This window comes from Artemia sp. Qi Xiang Cuo, chromosome 16 (genome assembly GCF_049724085.1).
Source record: "Artemia sp. Qi Xiang Cuo chromosome 16, ASM4972408v1, whole genome shotgun sequence".
NCBI classification, from domain to species: Eukaryota; Metazoa; Arthropoda; class Branchiopoda; order Anostraca; family Artemiidae; genus Artemia; species Artemia sp. Qi Xiang Cuo.
Window position 1 is genome coordinate 20,325,409 of NC_142809.1, and position 17,933 is coordinate 20,343,341.

General features: G+C 34.9%; 1 protein-coding gene across 1 annotated transcript in view; it reads left to right on the forward strand.

Annotated features, from left to right (window-relative positions):
- Rga (CCR4-NOT transcription complex subunit regena) overlaps positions 1–17,933 on the forward strand; it is a 77,033-nt gene that overhangs the window by 55,179 nt on the left and 3,921 nt on the right. Inside the window, exons 5-6 of the mRNA XM_089102820.1 lie at positions 1,709–1,970; positions 12,144–12,251. Of these exons, the coding sequence (XP_088958946.1) occupies positions 1,709–1,970; positions 12,144–12,251 (370 nt within the window). The remainder of the gene's footprint in view (positions 1–1,708; positions 1,971–12,143; positions 12,252–17,933) is intronic.

Below are 17,933 nucleotides of genomic sequence, written 5' to 3' on the forward strand. Positions count from 1 at the left end.
TAGTTCGTTTTTTATTCGTTCGTTTTTGTGTTTGTTATTGTGTTGTGTTTGTTATTAGTGCTGCTTGACCCATTCTCATCGACTTGCTTCGACAGGCTCAATTATATAAGACTAATGCTTGCATTCACTGTACAAATACTTCAAATATGTAAACGAGAAAAGTCATTTGTGCCATAATTAGGCGCAAATGAATTTGAGAAGGGTATTGTTTGAAAGAATTGGTGAACTAAGAAATCCCACGCAATTATCTTAGTTTTTGGCAACTTCAGCGTTGAAAATATGGGGTACTTAAAAAAAGAAATGTCAATTTACTGAGATTTTTCTTTAGTATCGTTATTGTTGATATCTACTCTAAATGTATAAACTTTGCAAGTGTTAATATAAAAGGTATATCTCCATTTCCTGTTTAGTTTTGTATTCTGAAATGCCGATTCTCAATTACTTAGGATCGTATGCCCTACTTAGAAACAATCTAAAATAATTTAGAAAAATATAACACTCTGTACTTATTGTCTAGATTTCAACATCCTTAGCTCTGTCAGTAGGGTTGCCACCTGATGAGAAAAAAAATCACTATATTTGATTGATTTAGGGATTTTTTCTGCTTAGCCAATATAAAAAATCACTACAAATAGTGATATATATTACTAGGGGTGACAACCCTGACTGTCAATAGACGAATATGATGAAATACGCTTATTTTGCTTAACATCATTACTTCAAAGGGCAAAAGTTCTCACGAAGATAAAGGTCCTGAGAAGTAATGGGAAAAGCTTTACCGACACTAATTTATTTACATAGCAACCGTTTTGCCAGATTTCATATCTATAAATTTATAGTGATTTGTTTAAAATGTAAACTTTGCCAACAGTAAACAGGAACCTCAACTAAATTATGTGCAAAAAAATGACAGCCCTTTTAACTAATTTGAGTGATCGCTCAGATATATCAGTTGGAGAAGAATGTTTGTATTTTGCAATGACGAAACTAGATTCGTACCGTCAAAATCTTTGTCCCCTAATATCTCTCCCCCCATTGGCCTTTTATTATTTTCTAGTTTTGGTTTTTGTAATATTGGAAATTGTAGATGAGTTAGTTAAATTGCTTTGTTTCTAAATTCTGTTATTTCTAAAAACATTTGCTTATTTCTGTTTCTATATTTGATAAATACTCCAATATTCTAGATACGAGACTATTTCCCACAGAGATAAAGGCCATATATACAGAGAAAATAAGTAATGATAAAAACGCTTTGCTGACATTAGTTTGCTTTGCAACCAGGTAGCTAGATTTCAATTCTATCAAATTTTTGATACGTTTTTTAATGTTTTTTTTTGTTAGGCAGTAGATGCGTTTACTAAATCTTGTTACAAAAGTAGAGTTTCTTAAAATCATCTTTAGTGCCTTGGGGATCAGTTTTGAGGACACTAATTGATACGATTATCATTTCGTTCTTGTTTTCATTTGATTATGTTTTTTTTTCTAATATTATCCATTGCTTTATTTTTTTTCGGGAATGTCTTAAATTTAGTAAATTTTATTCATCTTATAGCTCTCAAGAAAAGAATTTTTTTTTGCAATATTTTGTTTGTCAAACATTGGGCTAAGCAACGCCGACACATCGGTGTATGTTGATGTTTCGTCCTAGCTCGTACCTTCGAGTAAAATATTTCATTGGGTATATTTAATGTACTTCTTTTCTTTTTAGGAAAAGTCACAAACATACCAGCGCGAATGGTCGGTGATCAGTTTGGCATGGTCGGTTTATTAACTTTCATTCGAGTGGCAGAAACAGACCCTAACCTGGTTGCGTTGGCGCTTGGATCTGATTTAACAACATTAGGGTTAAATTTGAATTCTCCTGAAAACTTATACCCAAATTTTGGTGGTCCCTGGGCTGAAACACCGTGTAGACCACAAGATATTGATTACCATGTCCCACCAGAATACCTAACCAACTCATTTATCAGGTATATTTTTGATCCTCTAATTCAGATATCAATGAAAAATGGGAGTTCCTCAATTGATCTAATTATACTCTAATAATTCGCCTAAATGAGATAATTGTTTCAAGTGTTAAGCCTCGTCTTGATTGACATCTTTTACACTGCCGACAGTAACTTTTCTTGTTGGATCAGTTTTGTACAGCCTTCAAAAGTTTCGAAGGCGATGATAGGCTCTCCGATCGAAGCTGGCCCTACTGCTGACAGGGTGAATGATGTCAATCATGACGAGGCTTTACTTCATAATCAACATCTATCCTCTGATTAAAAAGAAAAATAATCTTCACTAACATTTTTCTGGGGATCTTTTTTATTGTTCTGCCCCTGTTATTTATGTTTTGGGTATTTAGTATTTCAAGAAATATGCAAGCGGAAGGTATAAAAATTAAGGAAAAGTTCAATTTAATAACTTTAGCCAAAATGGTGAGGATTTAAGTTGTAAAATGCCCACAATCTATAGGACTATTGAATATGATGAGCTTTAGATTGCTCACACATGTTTTGTATTTTTTTTTAGATTTTTTGAAAGAAAAACTTGAAACCTGTTGTTCCATTGAAAATAAATAATCAGTTATGAAACTTGCCGTTGTGAAATGATATTGTCAATTTTGCCTAAGCTGTAAAAAATTAGAAGCTTCAAACATCAGTGCAGTTTTTTGAATTTTTTAAATTAAAAAATGCTCACTTCTTAACACAATTTAAGAAATATGGTATCAACCGAACGTTTATTCTTCGCTCGTACATGTAAATAAGTCCCCTTTAGTCCCCTAGTACAACGCCTTGTCTAAGAATAAAAATTTTTCTTACTTACCTTTTAAATTCTATAGCAATGGGATGTTTATAAATTTTGAGTGTTTTTTTTTCTTTTTTTAGTAGGATAGCAAAAAAAGGACGAAAGATGTCCCAGTTTTTCATAAATTTACTTGCTTCTGTTCTGGAGTTAAACAAAACTTGAGTTATAAATAGCTCGGTGTGAAAAGACGTGAATGTTATCCTTTTTTTCTCTCCATTGGAGTAGGGAGTCCAACCCGTTTCCTTGTTCGCGCTTTTTAGTATCAAACTCATTATTAAGACGTCCAGTGACCCTGGATATTAATTTTCATCAACACTTTTATCGAATTGCAGGCTGCCAAACACGTCATTGAAATCGTCAAGCAAGTAAAAAAAAAACACCATCTGGTTTTTGGTGTCTCTTTGCTTTTTTCAACCTTTGTAATCGTTTGCCTTTCAGAAACAGAGATCAGACACTTATTACTAGACTAATTCTAACGATTAAACCAATTTTTCCTTTTTATTACGCTAAAAAAAAACAAATGCTAAATGATGTGTATAGTTTTTTTCGTGGACGCTAGCGCCAGTTCCCTTGTAAGTTACCTATACCCTTTGTATATAAATTTAAATTCCTTTTATATAAACATCATACATGACGGGTATTTTCTTTCACTTGCCCCCTTTGGCTACCTTGCTAAAGGTTCCTTCTAATTATGAAGCTATGTCAGTTATTATATACTTCTCCGAAATTTGTTTAGGCTTGTATCGGGGGGGGGTCGTCCAACACTGAAAAAAGGCTCTGTTTATGGCCCAATCTTTCTAATTTCCTCACTGAGCGGGCTTTTTTAACCAGCTGTTATTCTTTTTTCTAGATGAAAATAGCCCCCCCCCTTTTCTATCCTATTGGTGCGTAGGTATGGTTGTATAGTAAATATATTGGTTCCCAACAAACCCAGTAAAGTTTTTGCTACAAGAACTTTCACTTTGATGGATTATATTCATGCCCAAGAAACTTTATTTGTATGAAAAACTAAGAAGCTCTACATAATTAAATAAACATGAGCTTAATTTTTTTTTATCAAAGCTTTGAAATATAAGAATATGTTTTCAGAAATAATGTTTATTTTGCTGAAGTTTAAATTTTGATTTACTTATATATTATCATTGTAATTTGCGTTTTACAACAGTCCCATCAATTAATGGGAAAACTTTCTTTCATACAGGAAAGCAAAAAAATGCAAAGTGAAATCAAAAGCAAGTATTTTTTAATGGCTGTATAGTATGATTTTAAAAGGAATAAGACTTGTCCGGAATATAAATGGTTTTTTACCTCCTTAACCCCATTTCTCCCCTCTTCTGGCTAAGATATAACTTGGATATTACTGGAATTAACAGGTTAAACTCTAACAGGAATGTAATTTATAAATAATAAGTAATGAGTAATAAATAAAAAAATAATAATTTTAAAATAAAATAAATTAATATAAAATAATTATAAAATAAACAAAGGATACATAATCAATAAATAATAATAATAGAACTAAGTTTTAGAATTTATGATGTGTGCGAAGCACCCCTAAATTAATGGGCCATAAAATTTTCATGAAAATGCCATAATCAATAGTAGATATACGATGTGACTTATTGGCGAGGTCCAATTGCGATGGCTGAAGTCCTGATCTGCTTCTGATCTTGCCCGATTGGAGGAAAGGTCATCTAAAAACCCGTAAATACAAACGGACTTTTTTTCTAGTAGAGATGTATGCTACGAGCTTGTTATCATGATATTTAATTATTTTTTTTTTTTGGGTGGGGGGAGGGCTTCATTTTGTAGCCTTCTTACACCGGACTGCCACTCTTAAGACTGGAGTTTGATTTGTGCTTTACTTAATAATAGAAATTTTTTGTTTCAAATGAAGGTAAAGGGTAACGTAAATAATTAAATCGAGCAGGAATCATTCTAAATATGAGAAGAATGTAGTGTTTAAATAAGAAGAAAAAGTTTCAGATGAAAGTACATCGTTTTAGATACGTTGTAATGGCCTCCCCAAAGGTTGGGAGTTTAAATTGTACTTTACTGAATAAGAAAAAAACTTTAATAAAAATAGCGACGAAGACCACACTGCCTTTCCATCACAAACAACAAAAACAAAAAGAACAGTAGGAAATTCTTTTCGTAAGACAGTGAAGATAATTTGAATGAATGAATTGAATAAAATTTCAATTTTATTGGTCACATATTGTTGTGAGTCTTTCTTCTTTTATATATTTTCGTCTTGCTGAGGACGGCCCTTGGACACAAAGCCGAAATATTCATTCAAATTATCTTCACCGTCTTACGAAAAGAATTCCCTATTGTTCTTTTTGTTTTTGTTGTTTGAAAAAAAGTTTGTTTCATATTAAGGTAAAGGGCAACTGTTAAAACTTAAGCTAAGCAGAAATTATCCTAAACATAAAGGGATGCCAGAATTAAAATTGTGTAAAACTATAGTGCATTGCGATGCCATCCATTTTCCTGTAAGCTAAGCAGAAATTATCCTAAACATAAAGGGATGCCAGTATTAAAATAGTGTAAAACTATAGTGCATTGCGATGGCATTCATTTTCCTGTTAAAACTTAAGCTAAGCAAAAATTATCCTAAACATAAAGGGATGCCAGTATTAAAATAGTGTAAAACTGTAGTGGATTGCGGTCTCATCCATTTTCCTGTTAAAACTTAAGCTAAGCAAAAATTATCCTAAACATAAAGGGATGCCAGTATTAAAATAGTGTAAAACTGTAGTGGATTGCGGTCCCATCCATTTTCCTGTTAAAACTTAATTCACACCTTTTTTCCGTTGAAAAAAGGCTTTTTTGGTACTTTTATTGAAAAAAGAACAAAATTGCCCATCTATATCTTAAAAAATATATTTTTACCAAATCGGTGACGTCTCAAAGGTGACGTTAATTACAGACTGCAATCGATCAATCCTTACACCCAAAATAAAACAACATTTAAAAAACATTTTAAAACTCTCAACATTTGCTAGATTTCTGGAATTCTGTAAGGAATTCTAAGTTCTAAGTATTAACTTAGCTTCTACACAATTTGGGTGATTTCTCATATCCTTAACTATTTTTTTGGCCAATATAATAGTATTAGTCCACGCATTTGTATACTTAGATTTCCACGCAACTTTAAAATTTAGATTTCCTTACAATTGTTGGTTCGATATGCTTACCCTTGAATAAAAATGTACTGCTAAATTTGGCTGGTGAAGGGGATGAGGCTTTGTCCGTCAGATTATGATCTTAGGGGATTGCTCTAATGCCCCTGCCCCTCTATAGAAGTGAGTACATGACTATAATCTTCTCTTTATTGCCCAAAATCCTAAATGCAGCTGCCACTCCCTAAAGAACAGCGTTAGTTTTCCTATTAAAATTCATATAGATTAAGGGTGATTAGAGGGCGCAAATTTGTATCTTTTTCAAATTAATCTGATGAATAAGAACAGCATTATTGGGGCTGGGGTTTGAAATGTCCAGGAAAGTTGACTCTAGATTATATTTTTCAAATTTATTAAGAAGAAGCTGTTTTGACATTTTCTGATTCTAGAGGACGCCTTCTACGCATCTCTGCTGTTTGGAGGTTTGCATGTGGGTTTAATGTTTCATTAGGCCTTCAAATTATTTCTCAGTGATTAAAATGTACCCCCACCCCACCCCGCTAACAAAGATATTTAATTTTAATCGAAATATGTCCCTTCATAAGAAAATGTGTTATTGTGTAATTGCCTTGAATTTCACAAATATTTAGAAAATTGTACGTTTATATTTTGCACTTTTTAAGACTCCACCTCATCCCAGAATTGTTTACCGACCTTAAATTTAATGCACTTTTCCTACCCCAAAATTTATTTCCCTACCCTAAAATTGAATACGCTTCAAATTACTGTGTGCAATAATCTTTCAATTTGTTTTCAATTCGTATATGTTTTGGAGCGGGATGGCCCTCCTTAAATCTGTGTCATTAGGGACTGTAGGTTTCGAACAAAGATGTTCATATTTTGGAACTGGTTGGTTGTCTTCTAATTTTCTATTTTGGATCATTTTCGACCCCAATTGTTTTGTGATACAAAATAACAGGGAATATTACCTTGCTGTCGTGCAGTCTCTTTCGTTACTTGAAAATCCGAGTTTCAATTTATGTCTGAATTAACCTTTTTCCCATTTCTAGAACCTAGGTATCCCAATTGTAGGCTAGAAAAGTTTGTAAAAAAAATAATGTACAAGTAGATAAATCCTACTTGTATAAACAATTTTTACGTTCAACTAAAATGCTCGTTATAAATTTCTATGCTATTATAAAATGTATATTTTGGTGAAAGCATAATTTTTGGATAATCCATTATCTTTATGTGGCGATATTTTTCAGTGGATTCTGAAAAACGTGTATTATTTGCAATAATATAATAAAGTGATGAGGAATTTTCCTATTCACACACAATACGCTCCCATAACTCATGTATTTAGTATGTACTGTTCATGGAGACGAACGTAAAAAGAAAAATGATGTGTACCTTCTTTTTTTTAATCTTCAAAGTTTTAGCTAAGAATTTCAATTCTTAATGTAATTGTATGATTAACCATAAATATGGGATAGCTGAGCCAATCTTGTCGCTTCGGCATGGCCGATAGTTTTATGTAAATTGCTTCGTCAGAATTACTGTTTCTTCAGTTTAGTTCTATGAACTTAAATGTATATCTTTTTTGTCTGAATATTTGGTTCGGTTTAGTTTTGTCTTTTACTTCTTTTTTCTTCTTTTTTATTATCATTCTAACATTTTTATGTTTTATTCGGTAATACGAACTTATTTAATAGTTATTGTCAATCTAATATTGACAATGTGGAGGATGGTGGCAATAATTTTTGAAAAAACAATTTGTGAAGTTGCTGATAGTGTCTTAGGGAGGAAAATTAGGACTGTAGCTAGGAATATTAGTGAAAAAGCTTTATGTTTAATAGAGAGGAGAAGGGGCTTCCTTAAGAATTATTTGAGTGATAGATCATGTGAAAACAAAAGGAATGTAAAGAAAGTAGAGAAAGCATTAAAATATAAACTAAGGAGGTGTGAAGTGGAGGCTATGGATAAAATTGCCGAGGATCTGGAAGATGCAGCTAGACAGCATAATAGTAAAATATTATCCTGGTATGCTAATAAATTGAGAGGGAGTAGTCAATCCGGACTTGCCCCAGTTAGTGATAAGGGAGGAGTTAAAGAGAGATGGGCAGAATATTTTTGAGAATGTGCTAAATCAGGAGAGAGTTACAGGGAAAGATATTGAGGAAAATGAAAAAGTTTGTGATATCTTGGATGTGAAGGAAGATTTATTTTGTGAGGAAGAATTAGCGACAGTACTGAAAGGATAAAAAATAATAAGGGTCTAGATGTTGATAGGGTGGTAAATGAGTTTCTTAAATATGGTCGCTCTGAGGTTAGAAATAAGTTACTGAAGATTGTGGATAAGATTCTTGAAAAAGGGGAAGTACCTAATGATTTTAGGAAACCTTAATTAAACCACTTTATAACAAAGGAGTTAAGAGTGAGTGTTGTAATCATCGAGGCTTTAGTCTGGTCTATGTAGGTAGCAAATTACTCAGTAACATGATACTTTTTTTGACTGAGTGATGCTAAAGACAAAGTTACAAGAGAAGAACAGTGCGGTTTTCACTCTTAGGCTGATAATTGAGAAGTGCCTGAGTTGTCAAACACCTTTGGTCCTCAGTTTTATAGATTATGAGCAAGCGTTCGATCTGTTGATAGAATAGCTTTAGCAAAGGTCTTATCCTTGTATGGTACCAGACAAAGGCATTAAAGCGATTAGTGCTATGTTCGAGAATAAAACTGCTGGGTTTAAGGTAGGAAATTAGGTTAGCAGCTGGTTTTGTATTAAATCAGGAATTAAGCAAGGTTTTGTTCTATCCCCCTTTATATGAATCATTTTGATGGACTTTGTCTTAAGGAGCACAGGAAAGGCAATGGGAGACCACGGAATCAAATGGGGAGGAAAGTCTCCTGGACTTAGACTATGCTGATGATTTAAGCATCTCAGATGAAAGTCCGAGCAAAATGAATGAACTTTTATAGGTTTTGCGAGTTCATTGTGCTAGAATAGGTTTGAAAATTAATGGTAAGAAGACTAAGTCTCTATGCTAGGAATAAGTGAAGATGGAAAGGTGACGTTGGGTAACGAAAAGATTGATCAGGTGGGAAGCTTCACTTACCTTGGTAGCTTTAGTAGTAGACTGTGGGAGCAGTGAAGATATTAAAAGTAGAATAGCCAAGGCTCAGGGTGTTTTTTCACGGTAAAAAAAAAAAGATAAGTCTAGATAAGTCTGCAAACCAAGATTAGAAAATTGGAAGCTACAGTGATGACAGTGGTCAAATATGGCTCTGAAGCATGGGCCCTCCAAAAAGCGGACGAAGATTTGGTTGATGTTTTCCAGAGAAATTGTCTACGGATTGTTCTGGGTACCCGGCGAACTGACCGTATTCCAAACAGTAGGCTGTACGAAAAATGTGGTTCAATCCTGCTTTCTATGGCTATAATGAAATAAAGGTTGAGATCGCAAGGGCAAGCTCTGTGGATGAAGAATGACAGTTTACCGAAGATTGTCCTTTTTGGCCAACCGTCTAGGGCTAAATGGAAAGTAGGTCGTCCTCGTCTGGGGCGGGAGAATGTCATAAAGAAAGATTTAAAGGAAATGTAAACTTCCTGGGAGGGTGTAAAGAGGGAGCCTTTGAATAGATGGGGATGGAGGAGGAGCGTGCGTAGCTGTGCTGGCCTCAGGCGAGTTGGTGCTGGGGTGAGTTGTTAGTAGTTTGAGTTGTAATATTTATTAATAAAACTGCCTTTAGTTGAAAAGCCTATGACATTACGTTTGACTCAAAATTTATTTTATTTTTATCTTCTCTCTTTTACTCAGTTTCTAGTGCTTCGTCGTTTCTGTATCGAACCATATATTAGTTAGCTGTTACCGAGAAAAGACGACATTCCTGTTTCAAGTGTTAATATCTGTAAAAGAATAGCTCTTTTTTTACTTTTTGTTACTAGACATCTGAATAAACGGAAAATTTAGATCCCAATCATCATCCATTCTGGTTTTATGTCAAGATACACTTTCCAAACTTTTTTATTGTGTAAAATAAACAACAACCTCTGAGCAGATCCTTCTCAAAAGCGGGAAATGTCCAATGGAAAAGAAAATAGTTGAGTAAAACAACGTAAAATAGGCCAAACCTTGGCATTTGAGCAACAGAAATGTTTTTGGCACCAAAATGTTCAAAAAATTGCTTGATAACATATTAAAAATTTGCCGTGCATGAATACCCCCTTTTTCAGGGAAAAGAGGAAAGAAGGGGGGGAGGGGTCGTGAATTTAAATTTCTGTAATATTTTCTGGATTGAAAGGTAGGTCATTTCCTATTAAATAAAGCTCGGGGAGACTGAAAAATCACATCAAATTCCATCGCTTAGTACTCTATTTCTGCTGCAAATTGCCGGGTTAAAACCCTATTTTTAATGGACTAAAATGTTCTATTTTGCAGTTAGGGAGCCAAATTATAAACTCCTATTAGGGAGCCAAATTATAATTCAGAAAAGGACCACCTTTTCTGAATTAGGGAGCCAAATTATAAACTCCTATCCTGAGACAAAATTAACCTTAAACTGGAGAGGAAGATGGTTAATTTATTTCGGACGTGGTGGGATAGAAAAATGTAAAATACTTCATCTAAAAACGTGCACGGTGATCCTTAAAATTTACAATTCTGAAAATTTGGCTCTTTTTAAAAAAAACTGGGCCTCGCTGTAAATTGTATGAATAAGCTCAACTCCTGGATTCTAACAGTGATAAAATATCTGAATTTGGCACAATGCCGCCAGTGATATTTAGCTTAATTGGAGTCAAAATCCTCTTTTTAGTCAGGTTTTTTTCTTACGGCACAAAGTATTTTTTTTTTTCTAACTGCTGCCAAATTCTGACCATCTATGGATGCTTCATTGCATTACTGTTTCTACTCCAGTGTGTTTTTTTTTCATGAGCCAAAAATAAGTAAGTAAATGCTGAAATGGTACAATTTTATCTTACAATTTTTTGATGGCCGCTGTTTTGATTTTTGGCCACCCAATTTTGTAATCTGGTTGTTAATTTTCTACTTAAGTTTGGGTAAAACTTTTGCCCATTCAAATGTCCTGGACTCATACTTTGAAACAACACTTTTAATAACGGAACAACGGATTTTTTTTTTTTTTTTTTTTTTTTTTTTTTTTTTTTTGTAAACCAAATTCTAACGAAAGAACACCACAGTGATTTGTTTTAGAAAGATGTCTGAAATGCTTTGAACGCACTGGACCCTAACATACTAATCACAAAGTTTCGAGAGAATTTTCGTACAAAAGTTTTCATTGGATTGGATAAGGATTGCCTTTATCTTCTTTCATTTTCGTAGCCTTTTTCATGTTGGAAAACTTGTGGGTGCAATTGGACCCTGAACTATGGTCATGGGTGGATCGAAGAGGGACTGTGTCACGTGTTCCTTGGTCCCCTTGCGTTCCTTGGTAGTACCAAAGTGTCCACCATTGTCTCCCCCCCATACTAAAAACCGCATCCACCAGCATCAGACTTATTTAGGCAGGCAGCACTCGTCTCTCGAATAGTTGGGGGGAGTCCCTTGATCCTCAGGAATAGAACTAGCAAAGGAACTTCTTTCTCTTGCCTTGGCTTGCTCCTCAAAAGTCAAGGCTTCAATTATCCTGGTGATTGATCCCCCTGGGGATTTGTTTGGCTTACATTACTGGTTTCAATCCATCCAATCCTGGCAGTGTACTCCACAAAATACCCTACCTCGTAATCAGTCACTGGGCAGGACAGCCATTGGCTGAACGGTGGCTAAATCTACTAGTAGTGGATTAATATTTGTTCCTACTATTCTCAGGGGCAGCAGAAGAAGACTGTTGCCACTGCCCCCTTAAAAAACTACTATACAAAGGTCAATTTTGATGTTGGTCTGGAGTTAAAACAATTAGCCATCCCAATTAGATTGAGATGTCCCGCAGACCTCTAGCAAAAATTTTAACTATAGCCAATATTTTTAGCAGCATTAGGTGTAAAAACTAACGAAGTACAAAAAGGCTGCTCAATTCTGCGGAGAGATTAGTCGAAGCTATTCAGCTTGTAGTGTGTTTTGATTCCCAGGCTGTTTTCGTACTATATAGGTTGCAATAGGAATTGGAAGTCATATAATTTTGTGATTTTGATTCAAATTGTTTTAATATTGGATTTTTTTTATTGTGACTATATTGCTTAGACAATATGTTTTCTTTCAGGGAAAAACTAGCTCCTATTAAGTTAAATAGATATCAAGAAGATTTATTATTTTACGTCTTCTATACGTATTTTGGAGATGCATTACAACTAGCTGCTGCTGCCGAACTGTAAGTTTGTTCAACTATTTAAGACGTAACCTATTTCAAGTATACTAAAATCAGGGTTGCAAAATCCTTTAAGTACTTGTGCTTCAAGTATATTAAAAAAATATCAAGGTATTTTTGGAAAAACCTAAGTAAATAGTTGGTTATGGAAGGACACCCCCTCCCTATTGAATGGCCAAATTTTCGTTTTGCCTCACTCTTAGGCAAAAACATTCTACACCCCCCCCTCCGAGTCAGACTATGGACCTATTCCTAATTATAGATTTTTGATAAGTACTTATTTCTTAATATTTTAGTAAGATAAGCTGGTGGCTAAACCAGGCCATGGACCATCGGACTCGTGTCCCATCTGAATCTCGACAACGTCAAAATTTTTACCATAATCACTTACATGTTTCATATAATTCGCAATTTGCCCTCTCCCTTTAAAAAAAGTGTGATGCCCTCTGAAAAATAAATTTCTTTCTCAAGCACCAATAAATCTCAAAATAATTTTAAGTAAATTTTGATTGAATCATTCTGATGTGGCAGTAACTCTGACTAAAAATAAAAACTGTAAAAATCCAGATTCGAAGTTGAATGAGCGTGTAAATTGAAACAAAGTAGCTTCTATGTTCTCAGCAGTATGACGTGAACCCCAAGATTCATTGGCTGACCTTGCCTGAAAGCAATTTTCAACCATTATCTGGCAGTTGTGATTCGTTGACGTTCCTAAGCCATGCTAATTTCGTCTTGTGAAAACTTTAACGCTGAAAAATAAGGGTGTTAAGAAAATCCAATTAAAATTTGAAATAGGATAAACAATTGCATCTCGGCTGTGACCACATTCAAGTCATGAGTGGAACCGCTTTTGACTGTGGCAAAAATGAATTTCGCGGCAGTAGTAGTAAAAATGTCCTAACCGCATTGTGAACAAAAAGCTTTTGATTCGCGAGAATTTGTTCCGAACAGGACGCTAAATTATTTGGCAATTATTGTTAAATTAAATGGTTTATTTAAGTTTCAAAAAGTATTGTTTGAGATTTGATGATTTACCTAAAAGGAGATGGCATCGATATTTTGCAGCGGTCTTATTGTCACTTGTCTTGGCAATTAAAATTTTTTATATCACATAAAAAGCTACCCATTGAACCTATTACGCCGAGAAATGCTTTGAATAACCCGACATTCTCTGGTCTCTGGCGGAGACACTAGCTCAGAGAAAGTGATTGCTTGGCTGAAACTGTGATTGTGAGATTATGAGAAAGTGATTGCTTGACCAAAAAGTTATCCCACAGCTGGTAATAAGGCAGAATTATGAACATTGTGTGCTATGACAAGTATTTAAACACTATAGAATGGCAAAAAATAGACGGGGTGCCTAGGGTGCCTAGGGTGCCGATGTAGGAGATTGCAATTTTATTTTGAAGAGGAATATGTGTATTGTGAACACGCTGCTTCACTCTCGACTTTTGACCGACCTGTAGATTGTGTCGGACATGCAACAAGCTGAAAGAAAATAGTATGAATGCATAGGCGTCACTTTAATTTGGTATTCACACATTTGGGCGTAGAAGCCAGGAATAAAGATTTACCCCGCGTTCCATAAGGTTATTGCAAATGATTCTAGTGATTTTTGTAGTTCAATAGCCAATTGCAATTAATCATTAGTATATTGTGCTTCGGAGCTCAATAGGTAAAATTCGTCTTTTACAGATGAGAAATTATTGGAATATTTATCTGTTAGTATAAGATACCAATGTTTTCAGTTAGTGTCAAATGTTTTTATTGGTTTGCAAGATTTTTTTGTATTTATTTTTTTTTTTGTAAGAATTTCATTTTGATGTTAAACTGCGTTCAATAGAACTCAATGATTATGCTGGTTTAATTAGTTATTGCAATTCATTGCTATAAGCTCTGTTGAACGCGGGGTTAGTTTTATTGGCTGCGGCAGCAGATTTCTGCGGCCATTGCAACGGCAGCAGAAAATTGTGGTCTTTAATGTGCTATTTAGAATATCATTAAAGATGACTAATCATTTGTTATTATTGTTGGTCCAAAAATAAAATAACGAGAAATTTCTTACAATGTCATTATTGTTAGTCTATAAGGGACTGCGGTGCTAGGCCATTTTACAATTTATGATAACACGATTGGTTAATTCTGTTGTAATACACTTTTTAGGATAAAGGCAATAGCAAATAATTGAGAATCAATACTGAGAATTACATTTTTGAATGCGCCTTATATTAACCTAAAAGGACTATGAATGATTGATTAAGATTTTCCCCTAACAAGCTTAGGCTGGTAATTGAGCTGGTCATGTGTTTAGTTATTTTCTGCCCGTTTTATGAGCTATGGGGATACATTTTTAATTCATAAAGAAATAGAACAGGAATGTAGCCTAATTAATTTCCCTAGCCTTTGTGTAACCTAACATGCTTCTTAGACATTCCTTCTATTTTTCCAAGGTTAGGTTAAACGCATTGGAATTCTAACTGCATTTGAAGGTTATTGTTCCCCTGTACAAGGTATGCCTTTTGGTATGCCATCTTTCCTTCTCTCTTACGATTTTAACATGAACGAAATACAAAAACTTTGCTATTATTTCATAGTTGACACTCAGTTCAATTCATCTATCCAATTAAACTTTTGAAATTTCTTGTACAGGGTTTTTCAGAGTAAAAGTATGATACAAATTTCCTGAAAATCATTGAAAGAAGGACAATTTTCCTGTTTTTTTTTTTGTTTTTTATAAAAGTTTATATATTTCTCTAAGGAAAGTCTAGGCAATAGCATAATCATGGGCTGGTGAATAGACAAGTCTGAGATCAAAGAATCTTGTGATATGAATTTCTTGTCCTTTTAGTGCAACGTACAGCCGCAGGCTTGTCGTAAAATCGCTTGTTTCAGAAGGAACATATACCTTAAGCTGGAATGATTCCAGTGTTTAAGCCTTATGGGAAATCAGTTTTTTTTTTTTTTTTTTTTTAGTCAAGACAGTTCCCTTAACTTATCCAAGGGAATAGTACCCAGCTTTGGAGTCATTGATTTTTCCGAACCCAGACATTGTATTGTCTGGTGTGGCTTATAGACCCATTAGTCAACTTTTTTGGCACAGTTCGATTTTGTTTCGGAAGAAATCTGACTGAATTACAAAAATCCATACTACAGTGCATAATCACTGACAGATGATATCAGAATATGCTTCCTAGATAAAAGAACCTGTAGATCTGTATTCGTGTCACCCTCAGGGTTTTGAAAAGGCATACTTCACACCAGGAGCGTCCTGAGGGGGGGGGGGAGGTCCCCCCACCCAACTTTTTTGGCATTCGGTAAAATTTTCGCCGAAGGCAAAAATTTCGGAAGAAATTTTTCAGAGCAAAATTTTTGATTTGTGCAGAAAATTCGGCATAAATCAGGTAGCGATTCAGTAAAATTTACGAAACCCCCCCCTCTCAATAAAATGAGCCTTGGGACACCCCTGCTTCGCACCAAAGATCTGAAGGCAAACCCCGATCTCATGAATTAGCTAAGTGTATGCTTCATCTTTGTCCACCGCCCCACCCTAATATAAAGGCTGCGAGACTGTTTTCTGAATTGGTCAACAAAAAGAATAAACTCGGGAATTGCCTGTATATTTCAACTGTTAGTACTTTGTTATATTATTATAAAGAAATTCGTACACCAATCTTCAGAACTCTTATATTCATGGGCTATTTCACCAGCTCTCCATAACCATTTCAAGGTATGGTTTATGAACGAAAAGGATTTTTATTAATACTTTGGATGGTGCCTAGCTGGTGATATTAAAAACTGTTATTTTATTTATGTTGGCCTTTGGACTAACTATTCTTCATGCTCCCTAATGAATTTGGTAACAAATAAAGTAATCTGTTGGTTATTGATTGATCTTAACTGTTTGTCTTCAAGCAAATCTAGATCTTGGATTTATAGTGGCTTTTTAATGCAAAGTGGGATGAGGGCTTTTTAACTTCTTCTGGCAGCTCCAGCATCTACTTGAGCAATTTAAGGCTCAAGTTCGCCTTTTTAAGGCAAATTTGGCTTTTTTTTTCTTTCTTTTTAATGTGCAGGTCGGTGATTACACTAACAAGGACCTAGCATGTTTATCTCAGATTGTTAAGTGCGCTAATTGCGGAGGAAATCATCGTAGTAATAGCTTGGTGTCTCAGGAGCTTAAGAAGCACACCTCCATTCAAGGAGCCTCAGGAAGATTTAATTCATCTGCCCGTGTGTAATTTCTAAGTGGTGATGATTTCTAACTCAGTCGTGTCGTTTTTGTATCAAAATGTTAACGGTGTTCAGGACGAGATTGGAACTCTCGAAAGGCTTTTTAGTAGTTACGAAATTGTGTGTATCAGTGAACACCTAAGTGTTTATGATGTTTCACAGCTAGAGCTCCTGCGCGACCACATGCTCCTTTTTCGGCCACCAAACTGACATCTGGTCATCCATCCGGCGGCTTAACAATTGCAGTAAATAAAAAGTTTACTTGTGCTTTTTTTGAATCTTCTAATACATATATTTCAGTTGATTTTTGTTCTTTTGTTTTAATATGTGTATATATGTCAACGAACTACCGAAATGAGTCCTCTTATCGTAAGTTTGCGATAGTTTGTGTTTCGCTTTTTAATTCTGTTCATAGTCAGCAAATAAGTCAATATTTATTTGTGGTGATTTTAACACGGATATAAAAATAAGACCGCACCGCTTACTCAAATATTACTTTTCTCCCTTCCAAGTGGCGTTTTTCTCGTCTGCCAAAATCGAAGCCGTTTTCTTATGTGCACAACTCGGGCTCCACTTCGGATTTCGTTCTAACGATTGCCCAACAGATGCAGGGTACCATTGTTAACGTCTCAAGCGATATCCTACCAAGCCATCACTTAAGTTTGCAGTTTCGGCTTACCTATTTTCTTCCTCTTCATGCGTAAAAGCCTAAGTGGTTTTTTAAGCCTTGCTGGGATCGTCTGGATCTCTCTCTATATCAGACAACATTATATTCTATGTTGTCGAAAATCCGGATTCCATTTCATCTTTTATGTGCGTCCATAAACGGGAACACACTCGATTTGGATTTTCCTTGTCGGAATTAGTTCATTCAATCAAGATCGCTGCTTCAGTTTCTCTTCCTTTAGCCAAAATTTAAGTTGGGACACGTAAAAAGGGTGGAGTGAAGATGTTGAACTTCAGAGTGCTAAACATCGACACAAAATCAGGTTCCGCATTTGGACTGACTGCGGTTATCTAAGTTCAGGTGGTAGATTGTCAAATATACGAAACGTGGATATAGAAAAACGGTTCGGCAATGGAAACGGCGTCAAATCTGCAATCTTCCGCGGGATTTTAAAAATAACCCCCAGCTGTTGGGGCGACACGTATTAAAACTTACCACGACTTCTTCATCTGAGGACAATCGATTGACTTAGACACTTGGGAAAGTAATTTTTTCCACATTATTCTCTAACGATCCACCTCTTCTTGATACAACATTTCGATCTATACTTTTGGGTTATTTTGCAAAGTTAGATCATGCTAAAAAAAACTGTATCACCATCACGCCGGCATCTATTCAGGCACAAATTTGCCGTCTTAAACCAGGTAAAGCATTGGGTTCAGATGGCCTGCAACCCGAGCATCCAATATACAGGACAGTAAAATTGATCGAACATCTTGCTATTTTAT